This window comes from Danio aesculapii, chromosome 8, assembly GCF_903798145.1.
Source record: "Danio aesculapii chromosome 8, fDanAes4.1, whole genome shotgun sequence".
Lineage (NCBI taxonomy): Eukaryota > Metazoa > Chordata > Actinopteri > Cypriniformes > Danionidae > Danio > Danio aesculapii.
The window spans coordinates 33,129,491-33,147,746 of NC_079442.1; the positions used below are offsets into that span (position 1 = coordinate 33,129,491).

General features: G+C 34.5%; 1 protein-coding gene across 2 annotated transcripts in view; it reads right to left on the minus strand.

The window, feature by feature from the left end:
• The window catches only part of acsbg2 (acyl-CoA synthetase bubblegum family member 2), a 42,130-nt gene extending 24,522 nt beyond the window's left edge, over positions 1–17,608 (minus strand). Inside the window, exon 1 of one of the 2 annotated variants that reach the window (XM_056463772.1) lies at positions 17,465–17,608. Coding sequence is in view for 1 of the 2 variants with exons in the window: in XM_056463771.1 (XP_056319746.1) it covers positions 7,418–7,424 (7 nt within the window). In the remaining variant the exon portion in view is untranslated. Of the gene's footprint in view, positions 1–7,417; positions 7,574–17,464 lie in introns of those variants that run through there. The other variant, XM_056463771.1, reaches the window with a different exon arrangement.
• Between the last annotated feature and the right edge of the window lie 648 nt (positions 17,609–18,256).

Here is an 18,256-nt window from a genome sequence, read left to right on the forward strand (position 1 = left end):
GTCTTCCCGTTTCTTCCTCAGTTTTCTGAACTTCTTTTCTAATCAAAGAAGATCATTCACTATTATAATCAAGCTTTGGGAACAAGTTCTCCAAAATCTGATTAGTCTTCCTTCACTTCATTTCATCTAACCTTTTATAATAAATAGTCTCATTGAAAAACATTAAAAATGTCAATTGCTCTGGCAGACGACCACATCATTTCACAAAATGCCTCAGCATGACCCCGTCTCCTTATCTCTCAGGGTGGACTGTGCAGAAAGGAAACCCATAGCATGTCCAAAAAGATACTGCTGCCCACCCTCTTATTATCGCCTGCCCTCTCCATACCAAAGCCTGACCTCTGCACCTTTAGAGCGGCATGTTGTTTTTACACACCACTGCCATAAAAACACTGCCAGCGACGCTCCTGCCCTTCTGTGATGCTCTCACATGATGAGAACAATCAGAAACGGCCAGCGGACAGAAAAACAGGCTTTCTGATGTATTCATCAAAGTGAAAGAGAGTCTTAAATAAAAACAGGGCGTGAAAAATAAACAGAGTGCCATTCATTAACCTCGTGCTTCATGACCTATTGCTCAGTGGTTTTAGTTTTGTTTTGGTTTTAGGGGCTTTCATGGATGAGATGATGATGCTGGTGGGTTGTGAAGACATGTATATAAATAAGACTTAAAAAGAAAGGAAAAGTACTGTGGTAATAATGCTATGGTACAGGATCATGTCAACATAATGCTATTTTGAAATTAGGGCTATGCTATACCTAAGAAAAATATGACAGCATGCTAAATAATGCGATATCTGATATGCTGTTTGATATTTTAAAAATGTTGCAAATTATTTCAGGGAAAAAGAAGCATCACTGCAATTTCTGTAATTTGATCACATAACATCACCATCATTTTGCTCCTCTATAAACAACCTGAAAATATCAAGAACTATCTGGTAGAGATGCACCAAAGTTATAAATCTGGGCATAAACCTGAAAATTTTGGATGCACTTGGCCAAAATACTGAAAATAATTTCTAATAATTATTTTTTAAATAATAAACATTTTAAAGATTTTTTAAAACTTAGCTCAACTCAGGTTATACCGATTTCAACAAACACAAGCCAGTAAAATAATCACATTTGTCTTATATTGCACAGGCATATTTGGCAATAGACAATATTACATAGTATTGGTCAAAATTCTTGATTTTTATTTATAATACTTAGATTTTTTTTAAACCCTCACATTGTAGATGTACAAATTCCTTTATGAGAGACTACCTGTGCAGTGATTCAGTGGATTTTGATCTTTGAGCTGTTGTGCACACACAGTGTATATATGGATACAAGATTTAAAAAAAATAATAATAATAATAATAATTATATATATATATATATATATATATATATATATATATATATATATATATATATATATATATACATATACATATATATACATACACACACACACACACATATACACATATATATATATATATATATATATATATATATATATATATATATATATATATATATATATATATATATATATATATATATATATATATATATATATATATATATTTTTTTTTTTTTTTTTTTTTTTTTAAATTTATTTATAGATAATCCCCAATTTCTGTTTAACGAAGAGAAGATTTTTCAACACATTGCTGAACATAATAGTTTTAATAACTCCTTTCTAATAACTTCTAATTTCTTTTATCTTTGCCATGATGACAGTAAATAATGTTTTACTAGATATTTCAAGATGTATTTTCTATACAGCTTAAAGTGACATTTAAAGGCTTAACTAGGTTAATTAGGTAAACTAGGCAGGTTGGGGTAATTAGGAAAGTTGTTGTATAACGATGGTTTGTTATGTAGACTATCGAGAAAAGAAAAATATAGCTTCAAGGGGCTAATAATATTGACCTTAAAATGTTTTTAAAAAACATTCTTCTAGCCAAAATAAAACAAATAAGACTTTCTCAAGAAGAAAAAAAATGCTATCAGACATACTGTGAAAATTTCTTTGTTCTGTTAAACATCATTTGGGAAATAAAAAAATAATAAAAAAAATAAAAATTCAAAGGCGGGCTTAACATTATATACAGACTAATATATATATATATATATATATATATATATATATATATATATATATATATATATATATATATATATATATATATAAAGACTTTTGTCTGTGCTATATATTTTTTACAGCAAATCAACACAAAATAAGGCAGAAAATATTGCTCAAATTTTCCGAAATATTCCGAAAATGTTTAAGAAAAGCAGCAGCAAAAACAACCATTTTAGGCAGCAAAATTCCGAAAAAAAGTCCTGCAAAATCCTGTTCTTCAGAATATCTTGTATAACAGAAAAAAAGAAATTCATAAACGTTTAGATGCACATAAGCATGAGTATATGGTGAGGAATTTTTTTAAACTATTCCCTTAAGGTGGCTTGAATGCTTAGTCTTTTTTCAGCATACATCATGTTATGTTTGTACAAATAACTTATTTATTCCAATTGCAATTTTTAAATAAACCATTGCAATTTGCATATTTGACATATTTAAAAAAAAATCTGATATATTGCACAGCTTTATTTGAAATATACAATTTCAAGTTCATCTAACTAAAACAATTATAAATATCAACAACGGTTTCAATCGATAAGTTCTTGCCATATTCAAACATTTAATAAGAATTGCACATTTCAAGAAAGAAAATCTGAATGTTTTTACCCTAGTATAATGGTAAAAAAATTACCATAGCGTACTGTACAATTTAAGGACATTTTCTGTAGTAATAAATTGAAAATGTAAGTAAATAATACATGTTTTTTAAAATACTTTAAATTTTAGAGGAAGTCTTTCAGGATCGAATTCAAATCAGTGCTGCTGTAGATCATCAGATCAATTCATTAATCTGCAAACTCCAGTCAAACTAAAACACTCAACATTGCTCGGAGTTATTTAGTCTCTTCCCTTTCCTCTTTTCCAATCCATTCACCTTGGCAACTTCCCTCCAGAGGCGACCTCAATCACCCTCAGTAGGCGTAATGGCATGAGCTCTTCACAAACACCAGTCACTTCCAGCCCTGACCGAATCCTGCACGCCTTCAACAATGGTGCAGACGTCAGCTCGCCTGATAACATCCTCACAAACAGACCCCCTTGTCTGGAAACTGAAGGCATGGCACTAAAAGCATCAAACTGGCTCATTTGCGCTTTAAGAAGTCATGTGACTTTGCATCTCATTGCTGGTTTGACTGATGTATATTGTATCTTGTAGCTTGTGGGTGAGGACGAAGCCATTCAGAATCACAGAGCATTCCCAAGATTCCCTGATATCCCTCACCACAGTATGAACTCGTTTTAACTTATGTGGCATTTGAACTCAAGCATCATTTAAAAATCTGAATTCCAAATGCCTCGACGATACTAAAAGATGTGAAATGGTATGTTTACGTTTACATGTTCTTGCACTTGAACAGTCAGGTTAAATTTACTGGATGTTAAGTAATGTATTTAAGGTAGAGCTGGTTACATCTAAACTAAAATGAAGAAGAAAGGTCTTAAAGTGATGGCGACCTTGTAAACATCTGCATTTTTTTGTGAAGTTATGCATTGTAATTCACTTATTTGTTTATTATATCGACTTTTCACTTGTTTTTAATAATCTTTCAGCTTTATATAAGTTTAGCTCTGTCTTCTGTAATACCAAAGTCCCCTTAAGGCAGGTAGTTTTACTCGGTGGCCATCTTTGAAACGCCTCTTGGGCAGTATGCTCAAGCATTCTGTCTAAATGGGGAAACATTAAATTCTCCAAAACTGTTAGCCAAGCTTAGGATTACGTTACATATTTGGAACCACCACTAAAATAAAACAACAACCGTCCCATGAGTTTCGTTTCAAAATATTCAAATCCAACTAAATCTGCATATTTTAAGGTTGCCCAAGCTAATGCGCATGCTCACTCAATAGGAACGTGATCACGACGTCAACCTCATTTATGGCCGTGTTACACATTATCATCCTCTGGATAATGCTTCAGCAGATCACGCTGCTCTTCTGAAGTAATCCACAACTTGGTCTTGATGGTGAATCTCCTCCAGAAATGACAGCGACTCTTTGTTTACAAGTTTGTGGGCGTTTGAGTAGTTGCTGCCATGTGATGTGCGCTTGACCGGAGGGACTGTACTTCGTGTTCGTTTCATACAGATTACAAAATCAAAACACTTTTGTTTTCAAGTGTACAGATTTCAAGCTTTATGTAGATATATTTCTTATGTCTGTGAAGCAAGTATTCGCTGAGATTCCAGTGCATTTGTTGACCACCAAACTGTCATAAAAGCACACATCTGGTCCAAGCTTTTCCCCCGGAGAATCCTCAGTCTATAGCAACCGGGGATTGGCTCCTGTACTAGTAGGTGGGGCTTCATTCGCCATATTGACCGTTACACTTTTCCCCATTCAAAACTATACAAGTAACATGTCTTGTGTATTCTAGAGTCTTTGGTAATACTGAAATTGGAATTAAAATTGCAGAATGCAACTGTGGCAACGCAAACATTTAGCTTTTAGCTACTTTAATAAACATTCCTCCATTTAGCTATTTTTTTCTGGACTAGCGACTAGAAATTTTGGCAGGGCTAGTAACAACTCCTTAACATTGAGCTATGCTTTAGGTTTTAACTCTAGCAAATGAAGAAATTAAGATGGTATATAGTATAACTACTGTCATTTTATTTAATGCTGTGGCAGTACTTCCTATGCTATCGACAATGGAACTGAGTCCTAATATTTGAGGTTTTGTCAGGAAATGAGAAATTTTTGCATTGTTACAACACTGTTATGAACTTGATTAGCCTTTTATGTGGAATTCGAACTAAAGCAACCTTTGAACACCTGAATTACAAAGCCGAAATTCTGTGATTTATATCTTTATCTAGAACTACACATCCACATTCCAAACTATTTGTTTGATACTTTTCAGTTCTTTATCTTATCCTGATCAGTCTAAAGCTGTGAGATGACAGTCATGATGACAAAGGCCTTCTTCACTCGATGGAAATTTACTGTATTCTGAGTTACTGGCGGAAATAAACAAATGACAGTGGAAATGAAAGAATTATGGAGGTGCAAGAAGAGAGAGACTTCTTTGGTTGTAATTTTAGCCTTCATCTAACATCTATCACATCTCGAAATGTTTATATATCTCGAAAAAAAGAGCACTGTGGTCCTTGCGGATTCCAGTAGTCCTGTACTTTCCACTCTGGCACTACTGAGGGACTTTCTGTCAACAGTCCTGATAAATTTGCATCAAGACTCTTCCGGCTAAATTTAGATCTATACTGCTGTTCAAATGTTTGAGGTCTGTACATTTTGTTTTATATTATTTTCAGTGCCAGGCAAAGATTAATCATGATGAATTGCATCCTAGATAAAAGTTTGTATACACAATGTTTGTGTGTATGGTGTATATTTATTATGTATATTTAAATACACGCAAGCATGCATATGTTTGAGAAAATGTTTGTTTATATTTACATATAAAATATATATGAGACAATTTATATCTAAATTTAAATATCTATGTAAATATTTTTGTTTTACATATACGAGTATGTATTATATACACAGTGCTCACCATAACTGTGTACACCCCATTTTCAAAAATGAATATCTTTATCCATTTCTCAGTGAATATAGTCAATGTATTTTGGTACATTTAAACAAAACAGATTTAATAAACAGATATAATTAATAAAATAATATTTTGGTCACCAAACATATTTAGAAATTGAAAGGAAATACAATTAAATTCAAGCAAAATATTGTAAAACAAAATACAACCTACAAAACGAAAATTTTCATTTTTTTGCTTCTCTTGATTTTTCCTCATTTGTAAATTTGTATTTAATGTTTTTCTATAACATATACATTTGGTTGTACTAGTTTTTGGGCCGTTATCGTAAGTTATTTTGTTAGATAAGCTCCAGATTTGGCTTCAGTACTGACTAATCTAATGTATATCCACAAATAGAGTATTGCTATTAAAAATATGAATTTAAAAGATAGATTTGTGAGGGGTGTACTTATATATGTTGAGCATTGTACTTAGTAAATATATAATACACACACATATATTACATTAAAAAAAAAACTTTTGCATCCGATTAATTGCGATAAATCTTTGCCCAGCACTAATTATTTTACTGCAGAAAGATTTATTAAACTGATAATATAATTAATCAAAATGTTATTATAGTCATTCAAGTCATCTGGTGAAATATATTAGAAGACTGAGTGATGATGCTGAAAATTCAGATTTTTGTATCAGGAATTACAATTTAAAATGCATCAAAATTGAAAACACTTACTTTGATATATCACATTTCACAATATTATTATAATACTGTATTTTGTTATAATAAACAATCTTTTTTATGAGCAAAAAATACTTCAAGCGTCTAAAATTGTGCAGACATTACATTATTGAATGGTACTGCCCATGTATCTCTATGCTTTATAAATATAAATAATTATTCAGCCATGAATACTGCTGAACAAGTAAGGACACACTCAAATGTATGATTCACCAACAGCACAGTATATGACTCACAAAAATATGATCATCTTAACCCGAGTTCATGAAATACTGTCAAGAAGATATAAACCTTAAACTCGAATTCCAACTCATAATGGATAACACTAAATGTGTTTAAAAATTCCTGAATTTTTAACAGACACCATCACATCTATGCACAAGACTGTCATCTGCCCCACAGAATGATGGGAGAATCTGTAGATTGCACACATGCCTCCATTCCCTGTGTACACACGTCAGCCACACCTCAAACACCACCAACATCCTGTCATTTACAGCCGATGCTCCTGCTGTTCATCTTCTGAGTCCATGTTAATATACAGTATTCAACAGGAGAATAAGAAAGATGGGGGGGGACGCGGTGGGGTATCCACACAGCAGATGCTGGCAGCAACTGACGGCCACGATCAGCCCCCACCCGAAAAATTACCATCTGTATACCAGCATGGAAAGCTGAAATCCCTCTCGCAATAACAGGAGGAACTTTCCATTGATCATTTAAAAAAAAAAAAGAGAACCAATCTGTGTGTGATGAAAACATGCATGTAAACGCTGACTGAAACCCAATCATTCATATGCAAGAATCATCTCACCCGGCACAAATAGGACCACACCTCTAATATAATATAATATCATCATTAATATCATTTAAACTCACATCCATTTTCAACATAAACACATAAAACACGGATAACCACACACAAATCTGTTGCTTAAAAAACTCCCAGCTTGTGTGATCATCCATATCGACTGTAAATGCTATAAATCATCACCTCACATTAAGTACAAAAACACAAACTTACAGTGCATCTTCACAGGATGAAAAATGCTGCCCTGTCTTTGGATTTTCCGAATCAAGAGGTTTTAAAATGCCAGCTTCCTTATCGTCCGACTGCAAAATGATGGCGGCTTCCTCACACCCTACAACTGTGCATGTAGTGCATTCATTTTCAAACAGAGTGGCTTTCCCCTCCTCCAAAAACCACACCCTCCACGACAGCAGAATCCTGAAAACCCCCTCTGAAACACTCCTCGTGCTCCGATTGGCTGAAATCACTCACACCACAAGACTCATCCTCCATATATGGGCATACCAGCCTACTGAAGGAGAGAGGAAGGGGAGGGGCCAAAAAGCACACACGCACCACTCGCACTCTCATACATACTAACCAGTGCAGATGCTGGGAGGTTATTACAGTGCAACCTTGAGTGATATATCAGCCTAGAAACAGCCAGCACAGCTGCACTGACATCAGGCGATAGGCATGTAACTCACCAACACACATCTGTCCCATTTATACGCTGGCGTAATAAGAGCATTCTGTGCTGCCGTGCATCTGCAATTCTGTAATTATTAACAGCCTCCTTTGCATGAGCAGACACAGATGATGCTGACCTGCTAAAGTTCATCTGATCTAACCAGCAAAACCAAAACGCATGTGTGGAAAGAGATGTGCAAGATGCTAAAATGAGCTGTTCTCAAACAAGAAATGCAAAGAGAGCAGCTGGTAAATGTGTATGTGTTGTGTAAGGGGCAAAAAGGGAACAGAACTAGGTTTGACTAAACCCATGGATGGCCTAATTTTAGCTAACAGATGATTTGAATACCTAAAACTGCATGCGACCGACAGCTCTAGCGTTCTAGTATTTCTGGTTTGCTTGTTCAGTGGTAGGATGTCATTTCTGAGAAGGAAGAAATAGGGTGATGCTCTGTTATTAACGTGGGAACTTGTGGCACAGCACAAACACTTTTTCAAGAACACATTGAGTTGTTCAAACGTGACTGTCTTATGTTGTTTCATTTCCAATGGTGTTGTTAAATAATAATAATAATAATAATAATAGTCAACAGAAATATTAAGCTGCACAACATTTTTATTGCACTGATAATATTAAGAAAAAAGAAGAAATGTTTCTTAAGCAGCAAATAAGCATATTATTTCCACACTGGAATTTTGATTCTAGAAAAATGTATTTATATATACATTTATTTTTTACCTCTCAAGGGTTGGGAGCTTACGATACAAGGGTTCTGTTGAGCCAGGAAACCTCCAAGAGGCGATTGGAGATCTTAATCAAAAGGCATGGAAGCTATCATAAATTCAGTCTAAATAAGAATATTTATAGTTCAAGTCATGTGGTGAAATGTTGAAGACTGCAGTAGGGTTGCACGGTTTACCGGTACTAGTATCGCGATACTATGGCTCCAAAATACAGGCAGTGCTACTGTAGTTTCTAATGGTAGGATGGTCATTAATGGTTTATCTACAATAGATAATGTTGCATGTGGAAAAGTCACTAAAATGCTCTCACGTTTGTGCAACAATAGACCAGTCTATTTTAATAGTCTGTGAAGCCCTTAAGCCCTTAAACTGTGTCGAATTCGCGCCTTTTTATGGTAGCCTGTTGCACGTTTTCTAACGCTGCAGCTCGAACACACATCTGATTTTGTAGCTACAACAACTGCGACAATCTCTTAAAAAGAATGACTCTCAAAGTGAATTTTGTATTACTTTGGGATGTTCCCCGAGAAGACTGAAAAAAAAAAATAGATGAAAAACCCAAAATAGCAACAGGAAACACTTTTTGACCACTTCAAATTGCCTAATTTTGTTGGAAAAATGCTCTTTTGTAACAAATGTCATGCATTATAATTTGTATCTTTATTTTAATGTATTTTTGTTGGTTATTTTTGTTTGTCGGTTAACTACAACATAAACAAAAAGAACGAATACATTTTAGGTGAAGTGGCGTGCAAGTAATACTTTTTTGCTTTAAGGGAATTATGAATTAAATTCAAGCAGGCCTATTATAACATAAAATACAGTATTTCTGACAAATTTCTTTATTATTTGAGTTATGAATTACAGCATCGCAATACTACTTGGTATCGTGATACTTCAGCTGGTATCGTAAGATTAAATTAATGGTATCGCAAAAACCCTAGACTGGAGTGATGATGCAGACATTTCAGCTTTTTTTCATCCCAGGAACTACAATTTTAAATGCCTCAAAATAGTAACCATAACCCCAAATGAAGATACTGTTACTTTGAGATACTGTTTTACTGTATTTTGCTATAATAAACAGTCTTTTTTTAGACTGAAAAGAGACTAAATAAAATAAAAAGATTACATATTTGAATGGTACTGTATCTCTATCTCCTTTTAAAATAAATAATTTCTCAGCCATGAATACTGCTGAACAAGTAAGGACACACACTCAGAAGTATGATTAACTAACAACACAGTATATGACTCACCAAAATATGATGGCCTAAAGTAGACATGGGCTGGTATAAATGTCTGACGGTATGTTAACCTTTTCACGGTAATGTGACTGATTACTGCTCTAAAATAAGTTCTTTTTAAATGTCTGGGTAAAACAAACAAAAAACTTTCCCCACTAACCACAATTTATTGTATTTTAAGAAACATTCATAATATTTTGGAACAGTAAACAGGTCAGGCTAAATAGTTAAAATAAATCATTTACTTCTGCTGTCTTCATTAGTTTCCTAAACAGAATTTTTACAACACATAAAAATACATTAAAAAAACCTTACATATACCTTGGGAACAGTATTCAGTGTTTCCTCTAGGATTTTTTCCAGCTGTGGCAGCAGGCCTTTTACACAATCTACCAACTAATGTACCTATTTCAATTTGGTGTAATTGCTTTGCTTGCGCGCCAATTTCATCTGTTCGTACACAAAACTTCTTGCACGCCCCCTCAATTATACGCTGCTCAAGTGCAGATTTTCTTGTGTGCTCTCAAATAAACGCTGCTGAAGTGCAATTTAGTGCATTTATGTAACATGTCTCCAACATTTATTGGATTTGCAAGGAATATTCATGATTGTCTCCAACAGACCTACAGCGCAGCATTAACGCATCCTGAAGTAAAGTGAAACAGCTATAAACTCCAGCAAGATAAAGTCATTGTATGCAGAGCCATAGGCTTATCTATAAAGTATAATTATGGAAACTGTGTTCATCTTAACTGGAAGCTACGTCGTGTTAGCTAGCCTCATGCATCAAAGTTTGCGCTGTTATAATTTTAATACATTTTTGTGCAATTATAACCCGCTATTTAAAAAAAACAACTAAATGAATTGAATGAGAGGCTGTAATGTAGCTGTGGTGGGATGAATTTTGGTCTGGCGTCCCGCCATGGAGGAATGAATGTAGCGGAACCATGGTATAATAGAACATTTTAGCGGTATTAAAACATTGACTTTTACAAACCACGGTAAACATTGAAACCAGTTATTGTCCCATGCCTAGCCTGAACAGGAGTTCTTGAAATACTGTCTAGAAGATATAAATCTCAAGCTCAGATTTCAAATTATTCAGATTTCAGTATTATTACATTACTGATAATACTAAATAAATGTGTTTCAAAATTCCAGATGTAGGAAAACATTATATAAAATATTTACATACAAAAGAACATTTGGAATTGTTCAAATATTTAACTCGTTTATTAAGTTTTACTCACGTTTTGATCAAATAAATGCAGTCTTTATAAGAGGAACAAAGTTCTTTTCTGACCTCACTGTCAAAAGATAATAAATACATGTTAAGAGCAGGCTTCTGACCTAAAGGTTATTTTACATTTAGCACAAACATGTCGAAACTACATGTATCCAGCAGCTCGATATTTTAAAATTAAGAACTAGCTTTGAAAAAATGGTACTCAGCCAAAAAAATTATAATAATTGCATATCACATTTAATTAGTGCTGGCCAAAAATAAATCATGATTAATCACAATTTATTTATTTTTTTTTTTTTTACATATTTTAAGTGTGTATGTTTATTATGTATATATAAATACACACATGTATGCACATATTTGACAAAATGATTATTTATATTTGGATATAAAATATATATGTATATGATACAAATTATATATCAATTTAAATATCTAGGTAACAAATTGTTTTGTATAGTTTTGTTACTATGTATGTGTGTTTATGACATATACGTAATGAATATACACACACATATACGGTATTATGTCAAAACAAACTTTTCTTTTGACTGCGATTAATCTTAGCGCAGCACTACATTTAATATAAAATGTATGTCATGTGATATATTGAATTGCAACTTTTTCATTCAGCCTGATTTTCGACAGTATTCCATGACACGTTTCCCAGTTTCACTTAACAGTACAGGAAATTTCTCCTTCAGCACACAGAAACAGGAAAAGCGCAGTTTCCTTTGAAACAGGAAAACACACACTGACATCACATTCCCTCCTCCACAATCCATGTAAATCAAGCAACAAGATATTCAAAAATGCTTATTAAAATGGAGATTTCTTTCAACAAGGTTACTGAGCAATCTAAATAAGATTATATGCATGTTGCCATTAAATCTGAACCAGCTGTCTCTGTTTGCATGTGTTATTTACACATTTACTAAAGGAGTGCTTTCAGATTCTGATAACACTACCGTCCATATGGTTTATTATCCTGTGTTTACTAATACAGAACACAGCAATAGTTTTGTTAAATTACTAATCTTAATTTCCATAACTCTAGATACTTGGAGAATATGTCATGACTGTACATTAGTGTTTTTTCGCTTGTGGACAATAGGGCTGTGCGATTAATCGGAATCAAATCGAAATCGCAATTTGAAATGCAGCAACTAGTTAAATCGCAAGAGGCTGCAATATAAAATATATGTATATATGTAAACAAAAATAACGAATAACAACTTCAAAACCAATCCGCTGTGCTTTAGAAAATGATTGAATCATGTGTCACGAGATCCATTTGTCGTTTATGACTTGCCACGACACCCTATGTCAAGGAAATCGTGCTGAAATGATCTGTCGCAGAATTGTTGACACGGCTTACAGAATATTGAGCTGAAGCTTGAATTAAATTAAAATCAGCTTGAAATAAATCGTAGATCAAAAATCGCAATATATGTTAAATTTTTTTTTTTTTACATTGTCAATTAGATATTTTCCCCAAATCGCACAGCCCTTGTGGAAATGATGTGAAGTGTTTCCAATTAATCTTTTGAATTAAAAAAATAAATAAAAAAAATCACATTTGCCTTGAGATTTTGACATAACTTGTCATTGGACTAAAATCACAATTTTCTTAGCTAGTCCAAAGACAACTTGTAAAGAAATGAAGTTGTAAAAATAGCTAGTTTAGGATTTCTTCTAAATATGACACTCAAAAAAAAAAAGTTTGCTGTTTGTTCAAACTACTTATTTAAAATGAGCTGAAACAACACAATTCTGGAGTTGTTTTGGTGGGGGACAACCTATATTCAATCCACTTAAATTGATAAAAACTAATGAGCTAACTTAATTCTGTCATGTTGTCCCAACATAAATCGATTGTGTGCAACCCAACTTCTTACAGTAATACTGCGAAGCACAACATTAGCAAAAGATCAATACCTGTTTTTACATCAGTTACTCTATAACCCTGAACCACTGATTCACACATGTAGTAGGAGAATAAATACAAGAGATTCTAATCCAGGATGTGTCCAACAACAAAATGATAGAGGAGGATAACAAGACACAGGGCAGTTCCAGGTTGTGTAAAACACAGTGTTTGCATTGCCTTAAAGACATGATAATTAGTGCATTGTGTCACAAATCCATATCTCCATGTCAGAAGTAGTGCAAGGTATAAATCAGAAGAGCTCTTGGCAGAGGTCAGAAATAGACATGGTGTATGTAAGATGTTCTAGATCAGGGGTGTCAAACTCAATTCATGAAGGCCCGGAGCGCAGCAGAGTTTAGTTCCAGTCCTGCTTCAATACACCCATCTGCAGGTATCAAACAAGCCTAAAGCACTCAATTAGTTTGATCAGGTGTGTTTAATTAGGGTTGGAACTAAAGTGTGCAGAGCTGCGGCCCTCCAGGAACTGAGTTTGACACCTGTGTTCCAGGGGCCTGTTTCAGAAAGGAGGTTAAGTGAAACCTCTGAGAATGTTAATCCTGAAATGTGGGAAACTCTGAGTATTCTGTTTTTAACGGGAGCTCAAGCAAGAGAAAGCGGGGCAGATCAAGTCCATTTCTGACTCTTTCGTGTTTGACATACCTACATCCTGAAATAAAAAATCCAGCTTTCCGCATTACAGGATTAACATACTCAGAGTTTTCACTTAACCTCCTTTCTAAAAACAGGCCCCAGATCATGTCAGTTAGACAGATCATTTGTTAGCTTTATCTTATTGCAGATTCGTTTTTAAACAAGTCTGCTGCATGCTTTTCAGACAGTCTGAAAATAAAAATCTAATGCAGTGCCCACTTTATTTGATCCGCCAAAGGTCATAACGCAAGTGTGAGTAACACACTTTTAACACATGCATCACACCTCTGCATCTGTAAAACTGAAGAGAAAATGGTCTAATACTTCTAATATGCTGCTTTCATTCATCAGTTGAACACATCTGTTGAATCCGTATGAAATATCTAATTAAATTAACAAGCTTTTTCTTGTTGTTGCTTGATTTACATACATGTGTTTTGTTAACATAATAAGTAATATGTTTATAGCAGATTTAAATTGTTTACACAACAATGAAATTGAAAAAATGTTTCCTTTATGCTTTTGATAGGTTTTGTGTACAGACAACAATGTTGAACAATGTGGACACAGGTCCACAGAAACAACTAAAAACTCTGTATTTTGCATGCCAGGTCAGAATTTGGGTATGTCGCTTTGTAAACCAGGCCTCTTTTCAAATGCAGTCCTGTATTCCGCCATTGTTGTTTTGGTTGTCATTTACTCATGAATATCTATCATTAATACACATGCTCACTACGTCACTGTTTTGGGACTTTACATTGAAAGTCTTGAGCACTTGCCTTCTGACACTTTTGTGCAACCTAAATTGGCCAAGACCACAAGTGTGGGTATTGGGTCAGGCCCTTTGTCTCTGGAAACAATTAAAATCCAAACCACTACTGGGTACTGAAACAAATGAGTCAGACCTTCAAACTATACCTGTGGTTCATTCCGTGAGCTCATGTGACCTGTTAACTCCCTTTCAATAGCTCATTACATTCACTTCACCAACAGCCACATACTCATTCAAGATCTTTTCATTTGACTATCTTTAAAAGCCTGTAAGGAGAGAATTTGCATTTCTCAGGAAGCTCTGCTTAGTCTACTGAGCAGCATTAATGCTACTCAAGTTTCAAGGTGGCGGTGGCTCATTCAATCAATTGAGACACCAATTTGTCTTTGTGGGGAAGAATAATAAGTCTGCATACAAGACAATTGTTGCTCAGATACATGAAGATAAGAAGAGCTTGCATGTGTAAACAGCTAAAGATTCAGTAGGAAGTAGTAGGGTCTGTTGGATGAGTGCTCATTTTATAATTTTTTGCTTCTATTTTATAGAAAAAAGCCAAATTCAAGAGATGCACAATCAATCCGAGCCGAGTCAAAAAAGTCCCCTGTTCCTTTTTACTAATCACCCTGCCAACTAAACCCACCCAACATACAGAAAGTCCAGTGACTGCTGGATGAACTTCCTTATGTTTTCCAAGTGGCATTAATACACTACCTGACTACCAGGTCTTGTCATCGATCCCAGTGGTAAGAGCAACAAATAATAGCTTGACTTCTAGTTGATCATTTGAAAAAGTGGCAGAAGATTTTTCTGATGAATCATCTGTTGAACTGCATCTCAATCATCACAAATACTGCATAAGACCTATTAGAACCCGCATGGACCCAAGATTCTCAAAGAAATCAGTCAAGTTTGGTGAAGGAAATTTCATAGTTTTGGGTTACATTTCAGTATGGGGGCATGAGAGAGACCTGCAGAGTGGATGGCAACATCAACTGCCTGAGGTATCAAAACATTTGTGCTGCCCATTACATTACAAACCACAGGAGAGGGCAAATTCTTCAGCAGGATAGCGCTCCTTCTCATGCTTCAGACTCCACATCAAAGTTCCTGGCAGCAAAGAAGGTCAAGGTGCTCCAGGATTGGCCATCCCAATCACCAGACATGAACATTATTGAGCATGTCTGGGGTAAGATGGAGCAGGAGGCATTGAAGATGAATCCAGAGAATCTTGATGAACTCTGGAAGTCCTGCAAAAATGCTTTGCCATTCCAGATGACTTTATTAATAAGTTATTGGAGTCATTTCAGAGATGTATGTATGCAGTCCTCCAAGCTCATGGGAGTCATACACAATATTAATTCTTTTTCCACTGCACCATGACTTTATATTCTATACTGTACATTATTTCTGTTAAGTGACAAGACTTTTGTCTAAGCAAAGTCAGACTTTACTGTCCTAATTATATAATTAAAAATCAAGGCATAATCGTATTTTATTTTGGTAAAATAAGTGTAATCTAGAGGCCTTTCCCTTTCATATAAGCCACTTCTGATACCAAATGATCAACAAGAAGTCAAGATATTATTTGTCATTCCTATAACTTGGATAGGAGACAAGAGATTTGTCAGGTAGTGTACACACGGTGCATTTGCAATTGCATACTATATAGTATGTGAAAAACAATATCGAAAGGCAAGTCAAAATTCATAGTGAAAAGTTGTAAAAAAAAAAAAAAAGGCAAGAAATGCACATCCACTGACAAGATCATGTGAGATCATTTCTGAGTGAAGCAACACAACTGACACGAATAGATCTAATGATAATGACAACATGGCAGATGTAGAACGTCTCAAATCTATTATTCATATATAGAATAATATTTCTAATATTCATGAAGGAAATTAAAACCTATAATCATTGGGCTTGTCACAAGACTTGCATATCGTAGCTCTTTTGTTGATTCTATTGCTCAAACTTTTAGGGATGCTGCAAAATAGAAGTGTTGGCTAATACCAAAATAATTTATAATCTACACACAGGCCTTTATAATTTGATTGGTTCACTTTTGACAGGTTCTTTACCCATAATGGGTTGGACTGTCAAAGCAAAACTAACCCAGTAACCCTGAGTTTTTTTATCCATCAACATAGTTCTAATCTGTGTGCTAATAAGGTTTGCTAATGTGTATATATGGTGCAACGTCTTGTCTCAACTACCTACAGTAAATAATTAATCGGTATTTTGAAATGTGGCGATGATGATGATGTTTGTCTCTAAGATAGTCAGACCCTCGATCAGCCAATGAAAGTGCAGCTCGGGACTACCATACGATGATCACGTGACGCTAAAGGACTACCAGATCCTCAACGCCGATTCCAGAGCAGCATCAGGCCAAGCGGGAGGAAGGTTACTCGCGGTCATCGACATTCATCATCAGTGCAGTGTGTGTGTGTGTGTGTGCCCTTACACCCTCATCAGTGTACTACAATTTACCAGAAGATGCTGCTGGTTGAGTTACCAAGCAACTTAAGGAAGTGGTATCTGTGACTCAGCAACTTTTTTGTATTTTTAAAAAAATGTCGAGAGCTGCTTTAATTTGTTTCATGTTTATTCTCTAGATTTTTTTTCTGTTTTGTTTATTTCTTTGATTTTTTATTGCATCATTAATGTTGTGTTGAATACAGCACAATGATCAAAATACTGTTGTTGTAGTATTGCTTTATAAAATAAGTTATATTGTGTAAAATTTTGCAACGAATGATCAAACCAATTAAAGATTATTTTATCAGTATTAAATAATCCTTTTTTCTTTAAATAACATTACAGAAATGAACGATCATGCATGCACGATCACGTGAGCAACCGGAAGATCTTGCTTGGTCGCTAATGACGCAAATGTAAACACAAGTAACTTGTAGGAATTACAGAAAGATTTAATTGCATCACTAAAACAAGACTTAAGAATCAATTCTCATGAGAATGCTGTAAAGATTTTACTCACCGATAGTTTAATATATGAGGGCGTCCAGGTGTTGAAATTGTCAAGTTTCATGTAAATGTCAGATTCAAAGATCGATTTTAATCAGTTGTTAATCGTGATGCGAGAGACAAATAATGGTTCTATGATGTTTCTATTCATGTGTGAGACTGACAGAAACCCACACCGGTTGAAGTTCACGCCTGCTCATAAACGCAGAAAGACAGAAGCGCGCCAATAATCAGTCGCGCACACGCCCACAAAAATCCAGGAAAACCGCAGCGCCACCTGCTGTTCACTGGAGCCGCACGTCATTGGTCAACTTAAGTTCAGCAAGGCAGTAACGGACATTGTAACCAGGTATGCTAACTAAAACCCTATATTTTACAGTCTATGCTAAAACCACATCATTAGAGCCACAGTTGGATTCAAAGTTACAAAAAAAAAAAAGAAAAAAAGAAATGACACTCTGTCCATATATATTATATAGTCAGTAACCTATATATTTTTCATTCTTTCTGTAGTTTTGAAATTGTAAATTGAAAAACTGACCGTATACTGTATATATGAAGTGTTTAGATGCAAAAACCTCTAAATGCCATTTGATATTTTCTTTTAAAATTAGCGTTTTTCTCCGACTCGTGTGTGTGTGTGTGTAGGCTTTGAAATTTTACTTTTTTTGTGACGAATAAGTTATATTCACTGCCTTTAAAGTGAAATGCTCGAACATAAACATAGGAAGCTAAGAAAAATGCTCGTTTTAGGAGATTTCAGATGGCATATAGAGGTTTTTGCATCTGATATCTTCATATGTAT